General features: G+C 46.7%; 1 protein-coding gene across 2 annotated transcripts; it reads right to left on the reverse strand.

Moving 5' to 3' along the window:
* Window positions 1–1,562: 1,562 nt before the first annotated feature.
* Window positions 1,563–18,893, reverse strand: C6H2orf42 (chromosome 6 C2orf42 homolog). Of its 2 annotated transcripts, XM_090053161.1 has the most exons (10): window positions 18,787–18,874; window positions 16,968–17,072; window positions 13,070–13,904; window positions 12,220–12,330; window positions 11,054–11,158; window positions 8,786–8,890; window positions 7,434–7,541; window positions 5,172–5,272; window positions 2,450–2,612; window positions 1,563–2,228 (listed from the first exon to the last, which is right to left on the reverse strand). In XM_090053161.1, the coding sequence occupies exons 3-10, from the start codon at window positions 13,890–13,892 to the stop codon at window positions 2,020–2,022; spliced, it is 1,725 nt and encodes a 574-aa protein (XP_089909287.1). In that variant the 5' UTR covers window positions 13,893–13,904; window positions 16,968–17,072; window positions 18,787–18,874; the 3' UTR covers window positions 1,563–2,019. The 2 variants fall into 2 exon arrangements, with proteins under 2 accessions (XP_089909287.1, XP_089909286.1); XM_090053160.1 differs by lacking the exon at window positions 16,968–17,072 and having other exon boundaries at window positions 18,787–18,893.
* Between the last annotated feature and the right edge of the window lie 2,024 nt (window positions 18,894–20,917).

A 20,917-nucleotide genomic window follows, 5' to 3' on the forward strand; every position in this document is an offset into this window, starting at 1 on the left:
CTGAGATGTAGATCCTGGGAACTTCATGAGGACTTATTCATCTATAAAGCTGCTCTGTAAAAGATGGATGCCTCTTCTTGGACTGGGGACCTGCCAGGTAACTCCCAGGGCAGCTATTTACTGGTCTCTCCTTTTTTCCAGGCTTGGATAAAGCAACAATACCATTTTAACTCCCAGGAAACTGTGTGCATGTGCATAAGTTAATGTTGCCCAATTCCCTCTACAGTGTCAAGGCTCTAGTGAAACATATCTAATGATGCAGTGATCAGCTGAAAGCCAAAGAACTCACCAGCAGCCAGCTTTCTGGGCAGTCAGAAACAGCTGTGTCCCCCAGAATCAGGCAGAGGGGTGAAGCCATTTATTCATTCATACCTTTCTAATTGTTCTTGAGTGATCAGAGCATGGTTTTTGTCTCTGTCTCGTAGGACTCAAGAGTGCATAGAGAGAAGTAAAAAGGTGAACACAATGAGAAACTATAGGTGCTGTCCTGCTGAGCTCACTTCACCCACTGCATGCATGATTGGGGAACACTTACAAAAAATGCAAAGAACCTCTGCTTAAAATTCCCTCCCCAGGAGGGAAAGGGTTGAGAGAACCCCAGAATTTTGATCTGTTTCCTGAGTCCTGTATGAACATTATAAATGCTAAGTGCTACTATCTAGGGCTTAGACAGTAAGCACTAGTCTAGGGCCTGCAGGGGTCCAGGATCCTTTCTCCAGACTTGCTGTGTGTTCAGGGGATAATGCAGAAGATGACTCTTCTAACTGCAGTTTTAAAAAGTGATTTGTTCTTTGTGCAGAGATCTTCTCTTAGGATGCACATCAGCCCTGACTTGTGCTGCCCCCCTGTGGAGTTAAAAGGTAAATCAGTTTGTTCCTGGAATCTCATTCTAAATTTTTTAGCTAATAGATGTCCATCTATGGCACCTCACTTCGCAAGAGGGTTGCCTGTAAATTTTGAACCTAGATGCTGGAATCTTGCTCCAGCTCTTAAGACCAAAGCCAGGTGCCCAAGCTTTCTCAAGAAAACTTTGCAAGAAGACTCCTAGTGCTCCAGCTAGTCTTCTCTGACTAGTAACCTGGAGAGCAGCATCCCACTGTGTCTCTTCATTGTGAACATATTCACTACTGCTTTAGATAGACCAGGACTGTAGTGCCACTTGGACTCAATTCCCTAGTGGGTTTCTGTAGGTTTAGGTAGGTAGGTGCATTCTTCCTTTTCTGGCTATCTGATCCATACAATCCTTCTGTTTATGTCTGGCTAAACCCTGGCACTGTTGGTCTACCTGCATGAGAAACATTGCTGAAAAATATGAGACAGATATGTAAAGGGTTTGCTCTACATGCCACTGAAGACAATGGAAAGACTTAGCCTCTGGATCAGATCTCAAGACTAAAGAGAGGAGCTTCAGCAACAATGCTGAACAGTGTGAGAAGGTGAAAGTTTGACTGCTAAAGACCCTATGACTCCCTCTCCTCATTGCTAGAAGGTAAGTACATGAATGGTTTAACTCAAAGTGGTTCCTCTTCTTCCTCTCAGAAGGCTGGTTTGAAATCAGCAACTGTATTTTCTCATGTGCTTTATTTTAAACAAAAAAAGCATCTTAAAACCTGGTAGAACCAGTCTATGCCACAATAGTTCACAGGATAGTTACCAGTATCTGCACCTTGCTGTGCTACTGGAGAGCACTGTCTCCACTCAGCAGCAGATGCTTCTATTCTGCAAAGGGGAGTGAGAGAAACTACAGAGGTTTGAATGTGTACAAGTCCCAGGGAAATGCAGAAAGATGTGTTCACACCCCCAGCAGAGTACAGCACCATTCAAGTGAAGACTATAGAGCAGCACCAAATGCTATTTATGAAGGGAGCAAGGCCAGGGGAGGGGGTCTGTTTTCTAGTGTAGGCCCCATGGCTACTTAGTCAAAAAGCCTCACCTTTACAAAGCAGTTCAGTAAAGAGCCCTGCAGACAGTAAAGCAGGGCTGTGCAAATTTAGCTGTGAGTGGGAATGGGCCTTAATTTCATGGAAAGGTTATGGTAGTCAAAGGGGTCAGCTCCAGCGTCTGCTCCAGTGAAGGGCGCTGCTCCTGATATTCTGTGGTGTGTCCATTCCTGTGGTGGCCATATTCAAACTTGATCCTTAGCTCGCCAATCTTGGACTGTGGCAAGATGTCGGGTATCCACTCAATAATGAAAGGGGTTGGTTCCTTCTGGTCAGGTGATGTATTGCCTGGAAGAGGAGGGGATGCAGAAGGAGACACCACTGAAGCAGATCTGTCTCATTGTGTATCAAACACCCTGTTGTCTAAGTGGCACTATACACTGGCTACAGCTTAGAGTTTTGCCCAGAAATTACTAGAACACCTGCATCCTAACTCTATACCTGCAAACTCAAGTTGACAACTCAGAGAGGCCGGTTCCTGAGTTGGATCTTACCCATGAGACACCTACCAACTTTGAGGAAGGTCTTGAGTTCCAAGGGCCGGATAATAGGTTGCTTCTCCAGACGTCCATAAGTCTCTGCTATGCTCTCCACTTCCACTTTGGGACACTTGAACAGCTCGTAGGTCCCATCCCGGTTCTGGATGAAGCTGCGTGTGATTTCCAAGGGCATCTCAGCAAAGAAACAAACACAGTTGATACTGAGCACAAACAGTCTTCCAGCCTGCATCACAGTGCAAGGAGACACAGCAATCCACTTCCAGGTCAGACACCGAATACAGTTCCCCTCACAGATTAGTCAAAGGGAGCCAAATATGTGGGACTGGTGAGCCACTGTAATAAGCAACCAGGACATAGCTCATGGATGAGGAGCATAAGAGAAACTCCACACCTACAAGAGAGCAAAGCTGTTCTGTCAGGAGAGCACTGCTTCACAGGCGACCACCTTATACAGGGCTCAAACAAGCCAGGTTTAGATTTCCTATAATATACTGATGCCATTAGGCCACAGTATAGGCATTCAAGTGTAGTCTCGCTAGAGCTTGCCTTGTAGTGGGCATGCTGTGTTTTCCAAACATCACGGCTACAGGAGGCAAAGAGAAAGGTGCAGGCTGTGAGCAGGCTGTGAGCCCTAGCCCCAGGACAGCTGGGTGCGTGAGGCTATGTTTTGATGGTGTGGTAATGACCCTTTACATTCAGAGGCTGGCAGCTTGGCTGCAAGAGGCATGCAGGAGACAGAAACCTTTAGGTCTCACTTGTAGTCTGGTGGTGAGACCACTGTTGCTGGAGGCAGGGGCTGTGGGTTTGAGTGTCCGAAGACTGGAGTCCTCTGCTCCCCATCTCTTATTGGGTTTGCAGTCTAATTTGAAGTTTGAATCACCAGGCAAGGGGTTTTGCTGCTTTTTTTCAATGGAGGACTCAGAAAAAAACCTTTGCCTCAATCTTCAAATTGGACTGTGAGCCCGGTTTCCCTCTGGCTGTGCAATCACAGCTCATCTCAGGCAGGCACCAGAGGAGAGATGAACCCACATAGAAGATGGGGACCAGAGGACTCCAGCCTTCGGGGACTCAAATCCACAGCCCCTTCCTCCAGTAATAAGTGTTCTTACCACCAGGCTACAAGCAAGACCTGAAGGCTTCTGTCTCCGGTGTGCTTCTTGTAGCCAAGCTGCCAGCCCCTGAAAGGAAAGTGTCATTACCCCACCATCAAAAAATATAGCCTCATACACCCAGCTGCCCTAGGACTAGAACTCATAGCCCCATAGCAAACCTACAGCACTGTGCTCCACAGGCCATACTCAGAGCCAGCCCCTTTCTCTCTGCCCCTTTCAGCCTTGCTGCTTGGACAGCACAGCATGCCCAGTATAAGGGAGCTCCAGTGAAAGCTGCCCCAAGCACATGCCTGTTGGCCTGGTGACTGTGGTGCAGCCTAACATCCTGTTCCCAGTAGGTTCAAGACTGGTGTGGACCCCTGCCAGCAAAGACAGTTCTTCATGTTGCTGAGAGGCTGTCTAGGGCCAGGAGACTGCTCTGGCTCTGACCTAAATATTACAATGCTTCTTTGTACCTTTTAGCTCCAAGAGTCACCTCTTTGCCCCCAAGTGGCAGAAAAGAAGGGAACTGAAGTCATGCTGCTTATTGCCTCAGGCAAGTGATGAGGCACCAAAGAAGAAGCCTCCTACTGGGCCTGGCTACATGCGACAACAGACAGTGCTTTAACCTGGGGTCTAGTCCACGCCGGTGCCACCAGGACAAGAGGCAGGCAGCAGGGCTGCCCCCTCACCCAAATGTTCTAGCATGTGGCCACTGTACTGGCAGGAAATTGCACTTCCAAGGGTCCCAAAAGAAAGGACCCCTGCTGAGACCTGCCTTGGTAGCAGCGATATGGTTCCACTGTCACAGGAGGCAACTCTGGCATGGTCCTCTGTCTCCCACCAGAGCAGCCCTGTATCTTTGTCCCAGAAGTGCCAACAGCTGCTGAGAGATCTTCTTTTGCCCACAGCTGCTTAATGGAAAAAGAAAAGCCTCTTGCCCTCCTGCCTGAGCTGTGAGTAGTGACTCCTCTCCAGTTGTACAAATGTGATCAGTCCCAGAACCTAACTGCTCAGCAAGTGCTAGAAGGGAAAGTCAGTGTGGTCCCACAGAAGGTGGGGAAAGAGAAGAGTCCTGACTCTAAAGGCATAAAATCCACAAGCCTCACAAGACAGTGCCCTAGCCACTAGGCTTAGCACTAGGCTTGAGGGCTTAAGCATCTGATCCTACTTCATAAGCCAGGCCATTAAGCCCTCTGGAAAGTGAGCATCACAGGGCTCAAAGAAACTTGGTACCAAGTATGTGTCCCTGCAGCTCAGAACTGGGGCATCTCAGTCTAGTGTCAAGAGTTGATTCCCCCTTTTTCCCAGCCTTTAATGAAAGCAGTGGGAGGCATCAGCTAGTCCTGAGCATAGTCCTTGCTGATGGGTGGGCTCCTAGAGCTAAGGTCATCACTTAGAGTTTCAGTTTGAGAACTATTGCTGCATAAGGCATCAAGAAGGCAGGTTTGGCTGACAATATTAGTGAGACTCTTCAGCTCAGTCATTCTGAAATTAGCCCATATTTGTGAGCAGCCCAAGTGAACTCCAATATTCTTGCTTACCCACATGTGGGTGCTCTCTTCTCTGCAGTTTAGGTTAACAGAACTTGTTCCAGGCTTGGCCTTTATGAAAGGAACCACAAGAATAAAATACCTTACCTCAGGTGTGTCAAATATTTGTTTGACCTGCAAGATGTTGGTGATGTGCCAGGTGTACTTGGAGAAGGTACCCAGAGGCAGGGCATCTTTCCGGACAAAAGCTGTGAACAAGAAAGCCAATTATTACAGAACAAGCAGGGCTTTGCTACAGCCTATAGAGAAATATTCCAGGAAAAAGTGGAAGTATCGCTCAAAGTTAATGCAAAGACCTGGAGAAGCAAGACCACAGGTGGTAAAAACCACAACTTAAAAAAATTGTTTTGCAACAGTGCAGCTCTTTGTCCTAGTGAAATGAACTTTAAATCACAATGTTAATTCTTGGTCTTTTCACATTTGGTAAAAACTGCTTTCCAAGAGCTCTAAGAAAGGCAGCCTTGAGCTCAGCATAACTCCCTGGCAAATCTCTCATTCAGTCAGTACCTCAAGCTTACTCCTCTGTGATGTTACCATGTTGCAGCTCAAAGGCCTGCCCTAAGGCTATGTCCATCCACCTTAGATTTTGTTCCTTGAAGGAACTGACTTTAAACAAAGTGCAAGAAATCCCCAGCAGCTTTTCTGATGAGATATTGATGAGCTTAGAATGAAAAAATACCCTGCCAGCCAGAGAGGAAAAACACAGGAATCTGCTGAGTGGTTCCAAGCCTGGACATAGGAACAACCCACATTTTGCCATTCCTGTCCTAACCATTCCTAAAGCATACTCCTGCTGCTTAATATTAAGGAACCTCACCTGTGAGGCCAGACAATAAAAATCATGCACTATAGCTGCCAGGATAGGAAAGGACAATAAAAAAGCAATGCACTCATTACTAGAAAATCAAGAACATGTTGTAAAACATTTATACGTCTTCTCCTGAGACAAGTGGTGTGGTACCAATAGCTTGTCTACACATACAGCCCTATTAGGCCACAGTAAACTAATTAACTTTGCCACATGTTAGTACTTGTAAATACAAGTACTATCCTATGGTGGAGTTCTTTACTGTGCAGCAATGCACATGTAGATTCTGACAGAGCTGTCTGGGGCATGAGGGTGCTTCAGTGAGGGGGGTGCCTACCAGCTAGCCCCACAATGAAGCACACTTGTGCCACACTTGTGGCTGAGCCAGGTTGGAGCAGCCTCAGGCTGGCAGGCTGACCGTCCAGGCCCCCTGCCAGCCAGAGTTGCTCCAAACTGGCTCAACAAGCTGCAGTCTCGGGCACACATGTAAACGTGGTGCCTGGAAGCAATAAATTCTGGCATGATATGCACCAGAGTTTATTGCTTTGCATTAACTGCACGTGTAGACAAGCCCTGTATGTGCTACTACAGAACAATTTGCACTTTGCAATGCTTCATTTTTAAGATGCCAAAATACTTTGCAAATGTAAACCACACCTCATCACACCCCAAGTCATCATTAGTATACCCCTATTATCGAGTCAATGGAAACATGAGGGGTTAGCTTACATCAGCAGGCTCTCATGAGAGCTATCAATAGCAGTGTAAGTCCTTCTTTGAAGTCCAGCCAGTATGAGACATGGCTTCCTTTCATACACTTCAAGTAGTCAAGAGGCAGGTATGTGACTTAGGGCCTAATTGCAAGTTAACCATGAAAAAAATGCCCTGCATGGACACATTTTTATGGGGGAATTCATTTTTCCATTTTCTTTACACCCTAGTGTGAAACTGAAGAGCATCAATAAGAGCATCCAAGATTGCTGGTAACAGATATGTTATGCTGCTTAATAAGTCAGAACAGCTCTCAAAATAGCCACAATTTCCCCTTATTACATGATTCAAGCCAAAATTAAAGAGAATAGTCATTCTAGTGACAATTTATTTCCAACTCAGGTACATCAAAAGTAGTGGCAGTTTTCTATTCAGACCTCAGCCTCTTTATAAAGACTGTGAAGCTATCACTGGACATATCCACTGTAATGATGTGAACAGACCCGTAAGCATTACTGAGCTGTATAAACAGCTATTTTCACATATGCCAAACACTCCTACGGTGACTTGTGTCCATTGCTCACCTGAAACAGATCCAAAGTGATGACCTGGTTGGGAAAGACTCTGCTATCCAAGTCACTGGATGCTCCTTTATACTGTAACAGACAAGGAGGCACTGTGCATTGGAGCACAGTTAACAACAAAGCCCTCAACTCATCAAAGGCAACTACGCCTCATGCTCTCAGAGCATGGCCACAAAATGAGATTTTTCCAGAGACACAAAATTAACTGTGATAAGTTGTGTGCAGCCACCTCGTAACATCTTGTACCTGTAGTTGAGTTAGGCAGCCTCTTCTTTGTGCTCCCTATTGAAATCCTCTGCTGCAAGGCGTCGAAGAAAGACTGAGGTATGTGGAATACCAAAGGCTCTGGTTTGCCTGCACGGAAAATCAAGAAGGACTGAATTAGAGAAGAGGATGGGGGGGAAGAATGCAATAGGATAGGAGATGAACCACCTGCTATTTTGAGTGCTTCCATTAGAGCATATTAGTTCCACTGGCAACGGAAATCTCATTTGCTTTCCTTTTATGATCTCATGTCTCTACAAAGTATTGAGTCTGAACAGGAGAAGGAGACCTTGCCCATTGATGTGTGTGATGCATTGGCAATAATATACACTGAGCCAGGACCAAACCAGTGTCTCCCTCTAGCCTTAATGTGGGCATTACATTTGTAATTGCTTTGGGCCAGTTACACTTTGCTAACCAAGTTTTTCCGCTGCAGTTTCTATGGGCTGTGGTGCTTTCTGTAATGGCTGCATAGTGTTGCAGTTGAATAAATAGTGATGTTCTTCTAAGCAACAATCACACTTCCATGGGAGGTGGGATTCTGTGTTTTCCTTATGTACATGTGAGGCCAGAACCTCAGTTGACACAAAAACAGGTAGTCCATTGACTTCAGCAGAAGGGAATACAGTGGGCAGAGTATAACTGGACAGTCCCACATGACACTCTCATAAGTAAACTGGACAAATATGAGACAGTCAGAACTACTACCAGATGGGTTCATAATTGGCTGAATACCTGCAATAGGGTAACAATGACCAGTGGCAAGGGGGCTCAATTGAGGTCCTATAGGACCCTGTTCTGGATCAGGTACTGTTTAATAACGATGTGAATGACATGGACAAGAGCCCTCCTGCCATTTGAGTCAACAACACACTGATGTTGCAAAGAAGCCAAATCCAACGCTGGACTGGGTTAGCAGATGTATTGGACATAAGATACAGGAGGAGATAGTAGTACAGCCCTCAATGCTGATCATGCCTCCACTGGAGCATTGTGTCCAGTTCTAAGCACTGAATTTTAAGAAGGATGCAAAAAACTGGAGAGAATCCAAAAGGCAAGGGAGAGAGATGATACTGGATAGCAAGCTGCATGGAAAAAGGTTGAGAGGACTAGGTATGTTTACCTTGGATAAAAGGAGATTGAAGGAGGCATATGAATGTAAAGAAACACCTGCCCCATCCATGGCAAGTGTTGGCCTCCCTTTGCCCTGCAGATTATTCAAGCTGGCTAAACCTTAAACCACTTAACTCTCATTGTTGCTTTAGGAATGAAGTGGCAGCAAATGCAGCAAGGTTAAAAGCTCTGTGGGGCAGCTACAGAACAACAGCACTTACCATCAAACTGGTAATGCATGGTTTGATGGATTCGTTCAGTGACACTGGCCAGCCATTCTTGGAAGGACAAGGACACCTGTGATTCATCGAGCAACTGATTACAGGCTAAAAGAAAAAAGAAAGCCTTGATTAAAACTGCACTTGAAACACAAGCATTCTTCACGGCCAAGATACAGCTCCCAAAAAGAAAGACAAAGTTGTTCGAGCCACAAACATGGTGAGTTCCTATTAGCAGCTTTTCTGCATGTGTATATGAAAAAAGTATGTCCAGCATTCCAGTTCCTCGATTTGATTGCCTTTCCTGAGATAACAGAAAGAGAAGTTTAGAGGGGAAACCACAACAGCAATATTTCTGCTGTGACAGATTAGACCTTATTTTTGGTTGGCTTCTACGATTTAACTTTCTAGAGAATGTTTGAGATTTACGGGGCTTTAAGAACTGGCATGCAGAGTCAAACACGTGCTGCCCTTCAAACACAGCTACTAGCAATGTTGGGCCTGAGCACCCCCTACTCCTTGAGTACTCAGCACCACAGTGGAGAAAAAAATCCAGTGGAGAAAAAAATCAGGGCCTTTATACCACGAAGCAACTTTCATTAGAAACTTTAACCCGAAATAATTGTCAGGGTTCAATCCTGCAGACTTTCCACGGTGTGAAAAGTCTGAATGAAGGCAGTGACTAGACTGAGTGCCTAAAGATAGGCATGCAGGCAAGTCTGCAGGATTGGGGCTACTGATAATATTTTGCCTAAAGCCCCCCCTGCCCTGTAATTTCAGTCAGCTCTGGTGCTCTTTGCCCTCAGTTGCTGTGTAGTGTTATCATTAATCAAGTGATCACGTCCATCCCATGAACGATGACTCTTTACTGAAAGCGTAGGAAACTCACATCTGCTAGTAATTTCACTGAACTGCAACAGGGTGAGATTACAGAATAACACAAGAGCAGGGTGACAAAAGAGACAAAAGGGCCAAGATAATTTTGGCAAGATTATTCTTCCTACTTCAAAATTACTTCATACAAAAATATAATTAGTTCTGACTTCAGCTTTTTCCAAATAAACAAAGGACATTAAGACAATTCTACCAAACCACAGCATATCACCATGAGTTGCAGGTGAATAAGGAAACAGAGCAGGAATATAGTAGGCGTTCAAGGAAACAGAGTAGGAATATAGAAGCATTTACAAAAAGTCTGACCCCAAAATCAGAGAACGGTCCTTACAGACTTAAAGGGAAACTAGATGGAGCCTTGAAACTTAAGGCATCACCAGAATAAAATCATATGTATATATAGATACTCCAAAATATAAATAAGCAGTCCTAATACCAGACAGAAATGAATAGTTTTGAAAATATACCCACGTCTAAACAACCCTAAGAAAGCTGAGGGCTATTTGAGTTTGTGCCATTGCTGCTGGCGTGCACCACTGGGCATGTGCCAGACATGGGTGTTATACTGGTGGGGTTTTACCCAGTACAGGTCAGAAGCACGAGAGAGGAGAATCACACCTCCCAGATGTTAGAAGGAGAAATGACAGAACTGACTTATCTCTCCGACTGAAGATTTGTCTCTGTGTGGTTATCAAATACAGCTATGCACAGCTTCTAGCAAGGGATCACCTCCGACCCAGCTCTACCACTACCGGCGCTGCTTGTACACATGGACAGGGGAGACAGTTGAGGACCAGAATTCAGTAGTCCCATGCTTTTTTTGACTTGGCTGCTACTTTTACTTGTAACTTTACTTCATTTCCCTATGAAATAAATTTGTATTTACTTATAAGGACTATCCACAGCAGAGTCTTGATTTTTTTGACTTGGCATGAGAAGGAAAAAAAATCCATGCAACAGCCAAAAAAAAGGACAAGGTCAACACTAGCTGCCAGATGGACACTGCTGTCTGGGGCTACAGTTTACTCAGCTGGTAGGATATGCCACAGAGGTACAGCACAGGACCACTGCTTACCACAGGGGAGCTGAGAGAGCAGAAGAATCTGATTTTCATCTCACTGACTCCAGTGCCTAACTAGAGTGATTCCACTGAGGTTAAGCGAGTTATAATGGTGAAAGAGGAAATTCAGGGCCAAAATATTCCTTCCAGGTGTTTATATTCTAGTAATATAAATTACTAGAGCCAAACTGTCAGCAAAGCGCTGCCAATTCCATAGTGCAATGTTAGCTTACATTAGCCGGCTCTTCGCCAGCAGCATTTGTAGGTATGTTGGTATTTCAGCTGCTGAATGAAGGACCGTGGGAGATGGTGCTTACCTTGCCTTTTGAGTGAGGAGGCCACTGCTGGCTTTTTCAATCCAGTTTTCCTCAGGTTGCTGTTGGTGGCATCCTGGGCCAGAAGCGGACTGCCTACTTGTGCACCTTAAGTTCAATTGGAGAGCGCTTTAGTTTGCAAGCCAGTGACAGTGTGCTGCCCATGACCTGTAAGATTTAGACGGGTAGCTTCCGAGTGCCAAACACCATGATGGGGAGGTCTTCTCCCAGTGGTGGGAGTGGGAATCAGTGAGGCCCTTCCCATCTCTACCAACTCGTGCCTTGGGCACTGCTAATACAAGGGCCATGCCGGTGTGAAGAGAGGATCTTACAGATGGTATCTTCCACCTCCAAATCCCTTCACTGTTTATAGAACCATAGAAACATACGGCTGGAAGGGACCTCAGGAGGACACTTAGTCCAACCTTATGAGTTCTAGATCTGATCACACTGCTGTCTATCCAAATGACCCTTAATGCAAAATGCAGAAGCACCACTTGGAGCAGGTGTACAGGCATAGAACCCAGGACCTGCACTCTTGTAAGACAGCAACCATAGCACTGAGCCACTATTTCTGGCTTGCTCACCTCTGGTCAAGAGCTTAGGAACGGATTCTTTGATAATATATTCCCATATCTTTCCAGGTATTAAAGTTGGAAGACCCAAAGTATTACAGGTTTAAGGAAAAACTTACACTCTTGAATCCCATTTTCCCTTAGACTTGTCTCATAGGATCCTGCAGAGGACCAGCAAAAGCCCTGACATATGGGACTGCTGATCAACATGCCTCCACTTTATTGGCAAAGTCTTTGTTACTGGTATTTAAGTTTGTCACTTTGCCCCCCTCATGGTTAAATTTCAGAGCAATTCTAATGTTCCTGTCTAAGCCTTCCCATATAATAAAGTTCTCTTCTTTAGTGCAGCATTCCCAGCTTAGCGTTACCTAAAAATTTCTTTAAAAGATTCATAATGAGAATCTATACCTACAATAACTTACTGTACAGACAGAAGGCAGGGTTGAGTTTCACCTTATAGGTTAATTTTTTTCAGAGAAGCATAAGCTTTTGTAAACAACAGCTTATGTTGTCAGATGCTATGAACTTGTAGAGAGCAGGCATTCAAATGACACTCTCTGAAGCCACTGTTAAAAAACAGACAGGATCACTCACCAGAAGCATCATCTTTTTTCTTTTTCTTTGGTTTGGAAGCAGCCGACTCACCAGATTGCACAGTTGATTCAGGCTGGCAAACTAACTGGGGCACTATAATTCCTTTCAGACCTGGGAAAAGCAGAGGAAAGAGTAAAAAGTCTCTGAATCCATCATAATGTAGTCCTAAGTTGGCACAACTTTTTGGCTCTGCTCCTACAACAGTCATGGATGTGCTTTTCTTGTGAGGCATCTGAATGAACTCAGGAGGGCATCTTATGTGGGTGAAGTTCCTCAAATGCAAATGCCCTTGACTGCAGACACAGCTGCATACATGATAAATGGGCACAAATCTCTTCTCCCACAGAACATCTTCAAAGCCCAGTCATACATCCTCCACCCTTTGGACAGACTTTTAGCTGCAGAGTCCCTGTCTTTTTCCCACTCCCAGGGCCTTGGTTTTATTCTCACATTTCCCTGGAAGGAATGAAACAAAGCTGCAGCCATCAACTGCTTTGCTGGATGGCTGATATATCACTCACATAAAGTCTCTGTAAAAGTGCAAGGATGCTAAGGTTCTCCCTGCAGTAATACATTTACACAGAGAAAGCATGGAAAATAAAGCCCTGGTGGGGACTTGGGAAGGAAGGGAGGCACTCCCAGGATGGTGATCTATGGATCACATTTGCTTCATAAGCTGGGAATGAAATCTCTCTGTATCAAGTGGTGATGGCAAATGGAGAGTCCAGGACACCCCCGACCCTGCAGCAGAGACCACCTTTTCTGTCCAAACCCTGCCCACCCCAAGTTCTCCCCGCTCCCTTGCTCATACCCAGCTGTCAGAGCTGGCTTTGCGCTAGCCCCAACCTACCGCCTGCGTCGTAACTGAGGAAATCCGAGAACTCCTGAGCCAATGCCTCATCACTGGCAAAAGCAGAGATGCAGGCGAAAAAGTGGATGCATCGCTGGGTAGCTGTCTCCTTGGCTGTGCTGGCCTTGCTGGACTTCAGGGGCTGGCAGGAGCAGAGAAACCGGTGCTCGGCCATGTTCTTACTGCTCATCTTCTGAGCAAAGGAGGCATGCAGGTACCCCAGGCTATGCTTCTGGCTGGCCTTGCACTTGACCACCAGCACATTCTTGGTGATCCTCTGCACAAGGGGGCCGGTGGGCTCGGTGGCCAGCTGCCAGATGGTCTGCTTTGTTTCGGGGGAGGCCTGCATAGAGTTCAGGACAGAGCTTTTCAAAGTCAGAGGCGTGGCCTCTGTTTGGCAGTTCACAGCCAATTTGATATGCTGGCACTGGTTCTCCACCACACCTTGTGTGGCTGCTTTCAAGCATGAGGGGACATAGCAGCGCCCAGAGCTGAGCTGGGTGATGATGGTCCCATCCACAGTCTGGATGGTGGTCTCAGAAACGCCCAGCTCCACAAAGCACCGGTAATCCGGGCCCCTGTCCCTCTGCCGGACCGAGTACACCTGTAGGTCTGAGCCAGTGATGATCTTCACAGCATCGGCACCAGGCTGCTTGCGAGCGCCATACCGGAAGATAGTTCCACAGTTCTTGTTCTTGCAGCTCAGCCCACGTGTGCCATTATATGTGCCGCAACGAGGACATTTCCTTATCCCCCTCAGCGTCGCCTTCCCCAAGTCAGATAAGAAAGCAGGGACTTTCGTCCTCACAGAGCTCGGTTCCATCCTGCCGGGGGCCTAGGACATCAGAGAAGCCAAGAAGTAAATCTGAGTAATGTCTGGTCTCTGCTACAGAGCACTGCGGGAAGAACTGTGTTGGCCAAGGGCACGAACAAATCACTTACCCTGGCTGGTGAAGCTGGCAAAACCTGCCAGGATGCATGCAGCTCTGCCCACACAACAGGGGAAGTGACACATGCCTGAATTCTGCCAACGCAGAGACAGCAGCAGCTCCATAACTTAGATGAGCCCTGAGTTCATGGATGCAATGCTTAGCTAGTTGTTTAATTTGAGCTGCAGTGGCACTCAGAGCCTGATGGAGTTCATGCCACATAGGGCTGTGGGCTGCACAACTGCATCACAAGAGACCATCCCTGCCCTCCACTGCTCACAAGACACAAAGCATGCAGCAGGTGGGAGGGGAAATGGGGCCATGGGGTGGGGAAGGACACGGGGTGAGTCAGAGACTGAGCTCACATCCAAAACCAGAGGAGCAGGCCCTCTGTATGCAGGTACTTTGGTTCATGTATGCATCCCCACCTGAAACCATTTTTTCAGGCCCTCTTTCCACACAGCTGAGAGGCTCCAGATGTGTGCATGTGGGCACTGACATTCAGCAGCTGCCAGCATTTATGCCATGCCAACTACTCTTGAGAGCAGGCTGGCACAGGGAGGATTTCAAAGTGAGTGGGTGATTTGGATGCTTGATTCCTTAAATTGTATTGAGAGGGGGGTGTCTAAACCCCTTAGGCAGCCATGGAGATCTGTTAAAACATTGGTAGCTGACAGGCCCAAGGGCATCCATAGCTGGAGGAATACAGGTAGCAATGAGATGATGAGCAGCCCAAGGGGAGACAACACATACGTGCACCCTCTTGTGCCATCATATTCAGTCTCTGCAGCACCATCCAGATTTATCCATGCAGCAGAAAGCACAATTTAGTGATTCCCATGCTATTCACCACCTTCCCATGCACCCACTGAGGCTTGGCTGATAGATGCTAGTCTACTACTTTGGTTAGAAACGTGAGTTTTTACCACTGCAGTGGTACCGGTAGAGGCACTTATATCAGTTCAATTGTGCCTTGCACATCTAACTCTGCTTATGTTCTGCATGTAAGAGCGGCCGCCCTTTGGAAAGGGCTCTAAATATCCACTCTCTAAGGGCACATGCTGTACCAATGGCATATTCCTGTCACCGAATGTGTTTGAGTTGATTTAACTGTGCACTTCAGCAGCACTTGCACATGCAGAGAAGGCCAAAACTCCAAACTGCTCAGCACAGCAAACCTCTGGATCCTAATCCACAAACAGGTTTGCTAAAGACAGACGGCCTTCCCATGGCATTGTCAGAAGGCAAATCAGTCCATCCATATCTGTGTAAACTGGTGTCAAATGAGAATCAAGTCAGACTATTTGATGGTGAAAGGGCTGCAAGGCTCAGGTTCTTTGGCCTCTGGGCAGCAAGGCTGGATAGTGCTCCAAGCACCAACAGCTCCTCTAAGATGACTGCAGTGAGCTGTGCACAGTCTATACTTCACTGCCTGCTTACTTCCCACCCTGACAGCAGCCTCCCTTACCATGCAAGTGCCTGGACTCTTATCTCTATATACAAAGCTGGATAGCAACAGCTCTGCCTGAGGGCCGCAGGATGTGGTTGAGGGCAAAATGGTTTTGGGATCCTTCTGGATGAGGTACTGTGACCTTGGGAGGTGATCCAGTCCTTGCTGATTATCAAAAGAGAATAGGTGGGTATGAGAGCCAGGAAAAAAAAGCCGAAAGTCTATTGCTATGGAAGAGGAAACAGGAGAACACAGAGCGCAGAAGACAGTGGCCAGCAGCTGTGCACAGCTCTGCAAGGCAGGAGGCTGGCTTTGTAAAAGGGGTTACTAACCTGGGATAAAGGGCAGATGATCTCAGGGATACCCACTAGCATGTAGGTGGGTCAGATATTCTTCTGTCCTTCTGCAACTTCCCTTTCAAATGTCTGCATGCCAACCCTGTCCTTCAAGCTTATAGGCTCTTATGTGTAGTAATAAAGTGCATGAAGCTAGATCTTGAGAGATGGGAGGCACCATTAGGCCTTAAGTACCGTGGACATTAAATGAGTGCTATAGGCATTGCCACTACAGTTCCCAGCATACTGGAATCCCCTTCTGAAGGTGCAGGCAGGAAAGAAGTGTTACACAGTTGGCTTGTATGTCCCACACCTGTCTCCTGCCACAATCTCACCCACCACCAATGCTGATGCTTTCTTCAGAGGGAAAGCAACATACAAGGGACTTAACATGAACTCACATTTTTGGTTAATGCCTTATGTGGCTTCTGTGTCTGGGGTGGGAGGGAGATCCCAAGTCTTTGAGCCTTTCATAGACCAGCGACCAGTGCCTAGTTCTTGGACCGAGGTGTCATAATCGAGAAGTTCTGCTGTGTCAGTTGATAGTACACCATTGTGAGGTTTCCGAGAATTCACAGCAGCACAGAACCACATCAAATGGATCTGAATCTTTGCTTACTGCAACCCAGAATGACCTTTGGACGATACTGGGCCTTCAGAAGCACTGAGTTAGGCTGGACTTTAAAAGAACATGGGGTTCTAGCAGTTGAGCAAGAGAATGAAGAGACCTGTACATCATCTTCAACCACATCACATATGATACTTGGGGCATGGGAGCTGCATGATTCAGGACTGTTTCAATGGAGAGCAATGTATCAACTGACACACAACATTTTTTGCTATGCTAACCCAAGACTATAACAAGGCCAAGTCAGAGAATCCATCTCAGAGAATACAAGGGAAATCTGTCACAGCTTATTTTATGGGGAATTGAGCTAGCTAAGCCCTTTCAGTTCTGAGCCCCCTTCTTCTGCTTGTGCTTGTAATACCTTTCACAGGGAAGGCGGGTGTCAATTTATGTCAGGAGCTTTAAGGAACTGTCCCGTATAATTTGTGCACTGCCAGTGACACATGTGTGGGAAGATAAAACACACACACAGGCAGTTACGGTGCCCGGAGGCATTGCTGGTCCCAGCGAGAGAGAATAGGCAGGGGGCCCCTGAGATAAGGAAATAAGAACGTACATTTCAATTTGTAGGAGCGTGCTGTTGACTCATTTCTTGCAGGCATTAAAAAGTGAGTCTCAAGACTGGATCAGAGTGGAACAAGGCAGGTTGTCTGGCAGTGCCCTAATGGGATGGAATGAGAAGTTACAGAACCGTAAATATTAACAGGCTGGGTGACACACTACAGTTGTGTTATTTATATGCCAAAGACAGGGCCAAGAGTGACAAGTTTTAGAAAAAACTGGAGATAAAGATTTCATATAATTTGAAGGGCTGTTTTAATGGGAGTTAGTAGCTGCTAAAGGATTTAGATTAAAAATGGAGCTATGCTGAACCCCTTTTGTTTCAAGTGTCTGAATACAGCTGTTTCCTCACTGTCTTTGCTTCCCTGATCACGCGTGTTTTTTCAGTGAAATAAAAAAGTAGAAATTGTAAAAACCAGCAGATCCAAGCCATTTACAACTTTGAGATCTTCCTTAATCCAACAACTGCCAATTCTGTTGCATCTCTAAGACTCCTGCCAAAGTCGTAATGCGTTTGATTTGCACCACTGCACAGCAACTTGCATCAGCCTGTTAGAGGCAGAGTGGCTGGAACACCTGGGGAACCACAGCTGGCTCCAACTTTCTTCAGGCAAAACTTCCTGTCTCCTCACTATTGTGAAACGGTAACAATCGCTGTAATGTAATGCCTCTGCTGGCATCACGTTGTCCACGGCGGGTGATTCACTGGACGGTCACCTCACTGGGGTCACCTGGCCCCAGTTGTCTTTCCTGCCTGGTGCAGGGGGCTGGACCCAATGATCTTCCGAGGTTCCTTCCAGCCCCTCGCAGTCTATGAATATATATTTTTGTAGCATGTGTCTAACAAACCAGATGCATCTCTGTTGGGAGTTTCTGGCTTTACTTGTGGCAACAACACTGGAGGCACTGAGGTAGACAGGGATTATGTTTCTGGGACCCTCTCATTTAACAAATGCTCAGAGCAATGTTAGACATTACGGTGCTTGAAATGCTCCCAGAAAGTTGACCTGTCTGTACCAGCGCTTTCAGGTGTGAGGCACTGGTGGAGGTGCACTGGCTTGGCAAAAAATACCTTAGTATAGCCATAACTCCCACGGACCGGAGAACGGCACTATACAGTGCAGCAAAGACGCTGGAGTGCTGCCCCTTGGCAATGTCACGGGATGAAAGGTTGGGGATGCTGGGTGTCATGGTGAGCAACGACATTGTGAGATGGTCGAGGAGCAAAGACACAAGCGCTGGACTAACGCAAAGATGATGTGAAATTGCCTGCAAGTTCCCCACTCTGTAAGGGCCCAACCACAGAACCGAAGGTGCTGGGCCACGTCATGACCTCACCATGCAGCAGTGCCGTGGAGGCATGCACGTGGCACGTGTTGCGGACATGCTGAACACAACGAGGCCACGCAGATGTCACGGAAGGACGCACACTACAGCATCTTGGTCACCAGGCAGCGGGAGGTCACCAGCACAGCCACACCATCTGTGACGTGAGATGACGTCAGCGCCCCCCATGGCCGCTGGTGACGTCAATCCCACATCATGGATGACAAGGAAGGGCCATTCTCACTTTGCCACCCCTGCCCCCGAGGGACATCAGCGTGGCAGGTGACGTCACATGGTCGCTCGCGCGGATGACGTCGCTCGCCGAGCTAGCTTCCCCTACCCCAGCCCGGACCGGGAGAGGGGCGCGGGCTGGTGGTCGCCCCCTCCCCCTCCCCTAATTTCCCATCGTCCTCTGCGAGCGCCCTGATGTCACTTCCTGTTCCTAAGCGGCAGGGGCCCTGGCCCGGCCACCCCGAGCGGGCCCTTACCTGGGCGGCCTCGCCCGGCCTCGGGTCCCAGCCGGGCGACCCGTCAGGGGAGTCAGCGAGCGGCCTCCACCATGGCTCCTTACATCTAGCCGGGGGCCCCGGCTGTAACAGCGTCTCTCGTTGGCTGGTGCCGGCACGTGACACCCGCAGGGGCTGCTGGGGGCTGTAGTCTGGGGCGCTGCGAGACCACCAGGACAGGAAACGCATGCGCGAAAGGGGCAACTGCGAAGGCTGCAGTGGTGTGGAGGGGGATATGGGGCAGCAAAGGGATGCTGCCCCCATCCCTTCACAGGAGCAAGTGTGAAACTGGGAGAGAGGGGGGCACAGGCTCCAGGTGCTGCCCTTTAATGTGGAGGCAAAGGGTGCTGCAAACCTTTCAGCTGATCGAGCCTTTCATCCCGGTATACTTAGTCCACACAGAGCCAACACCAAGATACATCTCCACCCCAAAGCAGAGGAAGACTAGGAAAAGCCCAGCACGAACATCAGGGCAAATGATAGTGGGAGAAAGGATGCCCTTCCCTCCCCCCAGGAAAACAGGCAAGAGCAGGCTCACAGGGGTTTCAATATCAACTCTGTTACTGATTTTACAAAGTAAAGTGACTGCTGCTCATCCTTGCCTGACGGTCAATGAACTGCCAAGTACCAAAGGCATGATGTAACTTCTTCCCAGCCAGGGGAGAAAACCAGTGGTCCCTCAGGCCTTCTTCCAACAAGAAGTGATTTTAAAAGAAGGATGATACTAATGTAAATCAAAATAATATTAATTATTATCATTATAATGAACACGTGTCAACATAGAACAAGGCCTACCTTGAAGAACAAGGAAGCTAAGTACCCTATGATCTCCCTTGCAGGCAGCAGGAAACAAACTCGCTCCCAGTTCCTGCAGTACTCTGGCAACATCACAGTGACAGTAAGAGAAATGACTGCATCTCACTGTGGCCAACAGGTCCAACAAGTTCTGTTTAACAGCAATAGGAAGGACTACCAGTGAAGGAACTCTTTTCTCTTGTATTACCGCAACTTCCATTTGATCAGTAAAATAAGAGGCTGCAAGATGTAAGTTCAGTTATTAATATACTGACTTAAAAATCAACAGTTCCAGAGTTAAAAATGTCTCTCTTTCATAAGGTCTTGAAGAAAACAAATCCAAATGAAATGTTAGAGGGCTAGTGCTACAAAAACAATGCAGGTTAGAAAAACCTATTTCATCCTTTCTTTGTAGCATGCTTGCTATCCTATAATCCTACCCCTCCCGTTTCAAGGCAGCTGTCTTTTTCATTAATGGGTATGCACACTAAGAAGCAAAAGTGAAGTAAGAATCATTTGAACCGATTCCTTTCACACTAATTCTGCTTTACATCTTTTGGAATGTGAGAGAAGCAGGAAAAGGACAATGTTAACAGTGCTGACACTTCCAATCCACCTTACATCCAAGTGCAGCATATCAAGAGTTATTTCACTCAGCAAGCTTAGTACTGACCAATATTTAATATAACAACAAGCATTGTGCAACTTCCCCAAGGTGATTAGACAATTTATAAAGCCAATTTACAAAGGCCTATCCAAGAGAAAAGCTATAACATTTTGTGCCTTCACTTGTTTAAGAAATTGTCTAATTTCAGACCCGTCTCCACCGAAGCTTTTCAGGATTCTAAGTCCCAGGTCAAAAGAAAAGGTCAAATCTTCTGCATCTACAGAGGAAAATAGCCACAGTACATTAACTACTCACCCATTTCATTTTTAAGAGAGGCCAGCCCTTAGCTCTTCTCCAATGAGTTTACATATGGGGCCAATTTCAAGGCAAGACAAGGTTACTTTGCAACTGCTAGCCCACTTTGAATGACTGAACCCCCCACCCTTTGCTTTTAAATTAAGCCATGTGGTAATACATATTCATTAATGACAGGAATCACAACACATTTTAAAGATTTAGATGATGTTCATGCAGATAAGAGAGAGGTAAAAATACACATTATGCATATATATATTTAAAAAAAAAAATCTGTATTCAAATACAGCATTGCGCTGATTTTCAGAACCTACTCAGATTTGAATGCTCTTTGGGCAAAATACAATACAGCACAGGTAATCAACCAGTAAGTAAAAGAGGTGTTTGCGTAACCAA

Source organism: Crocodylus siamensis, chromosome 6 (genome assembly GCF_052110815.1).
Source record: "Crocodylus siamensis isolate JL-2025a chromosome 6, ASM5211081v1, whole genome shotgun sequence".
Lineage (NCBI taxonomy): Eukaryota > Metazoa > Chordata > Crocodylia > Crocodylidae > Crocodylus > Crocodylus siamensis.

What these genes read in the sequence shown, in the direction of transcription:
- C6H2orf42 (XM_090053160.1), bottom strand. Translation starts at nt 13,892, where the DNA reads ATGGAACCGAGCTCTGTGAGGACGAAAGTCCCTGCTTTCTTATCTGAC. An exon ending in CTCCTCACTCAAAAGGCAAG is followed by an intron (nt 8,891 to 11,053) that starts GTAAGCACCATC and finishes TTTTTCTTTTAG; the next exon opens with CCTGTAATCAGTTGCTCGAT. An exon ending in CAAGACCTTCCTCAAAGTTG is followed by an intron (nt 2,229 to 2,449) that starts GTAGGTGTCTCA and finishes CTCCTCTTCCAG; the next exon opens with GCAATACATCACCTGACCAG.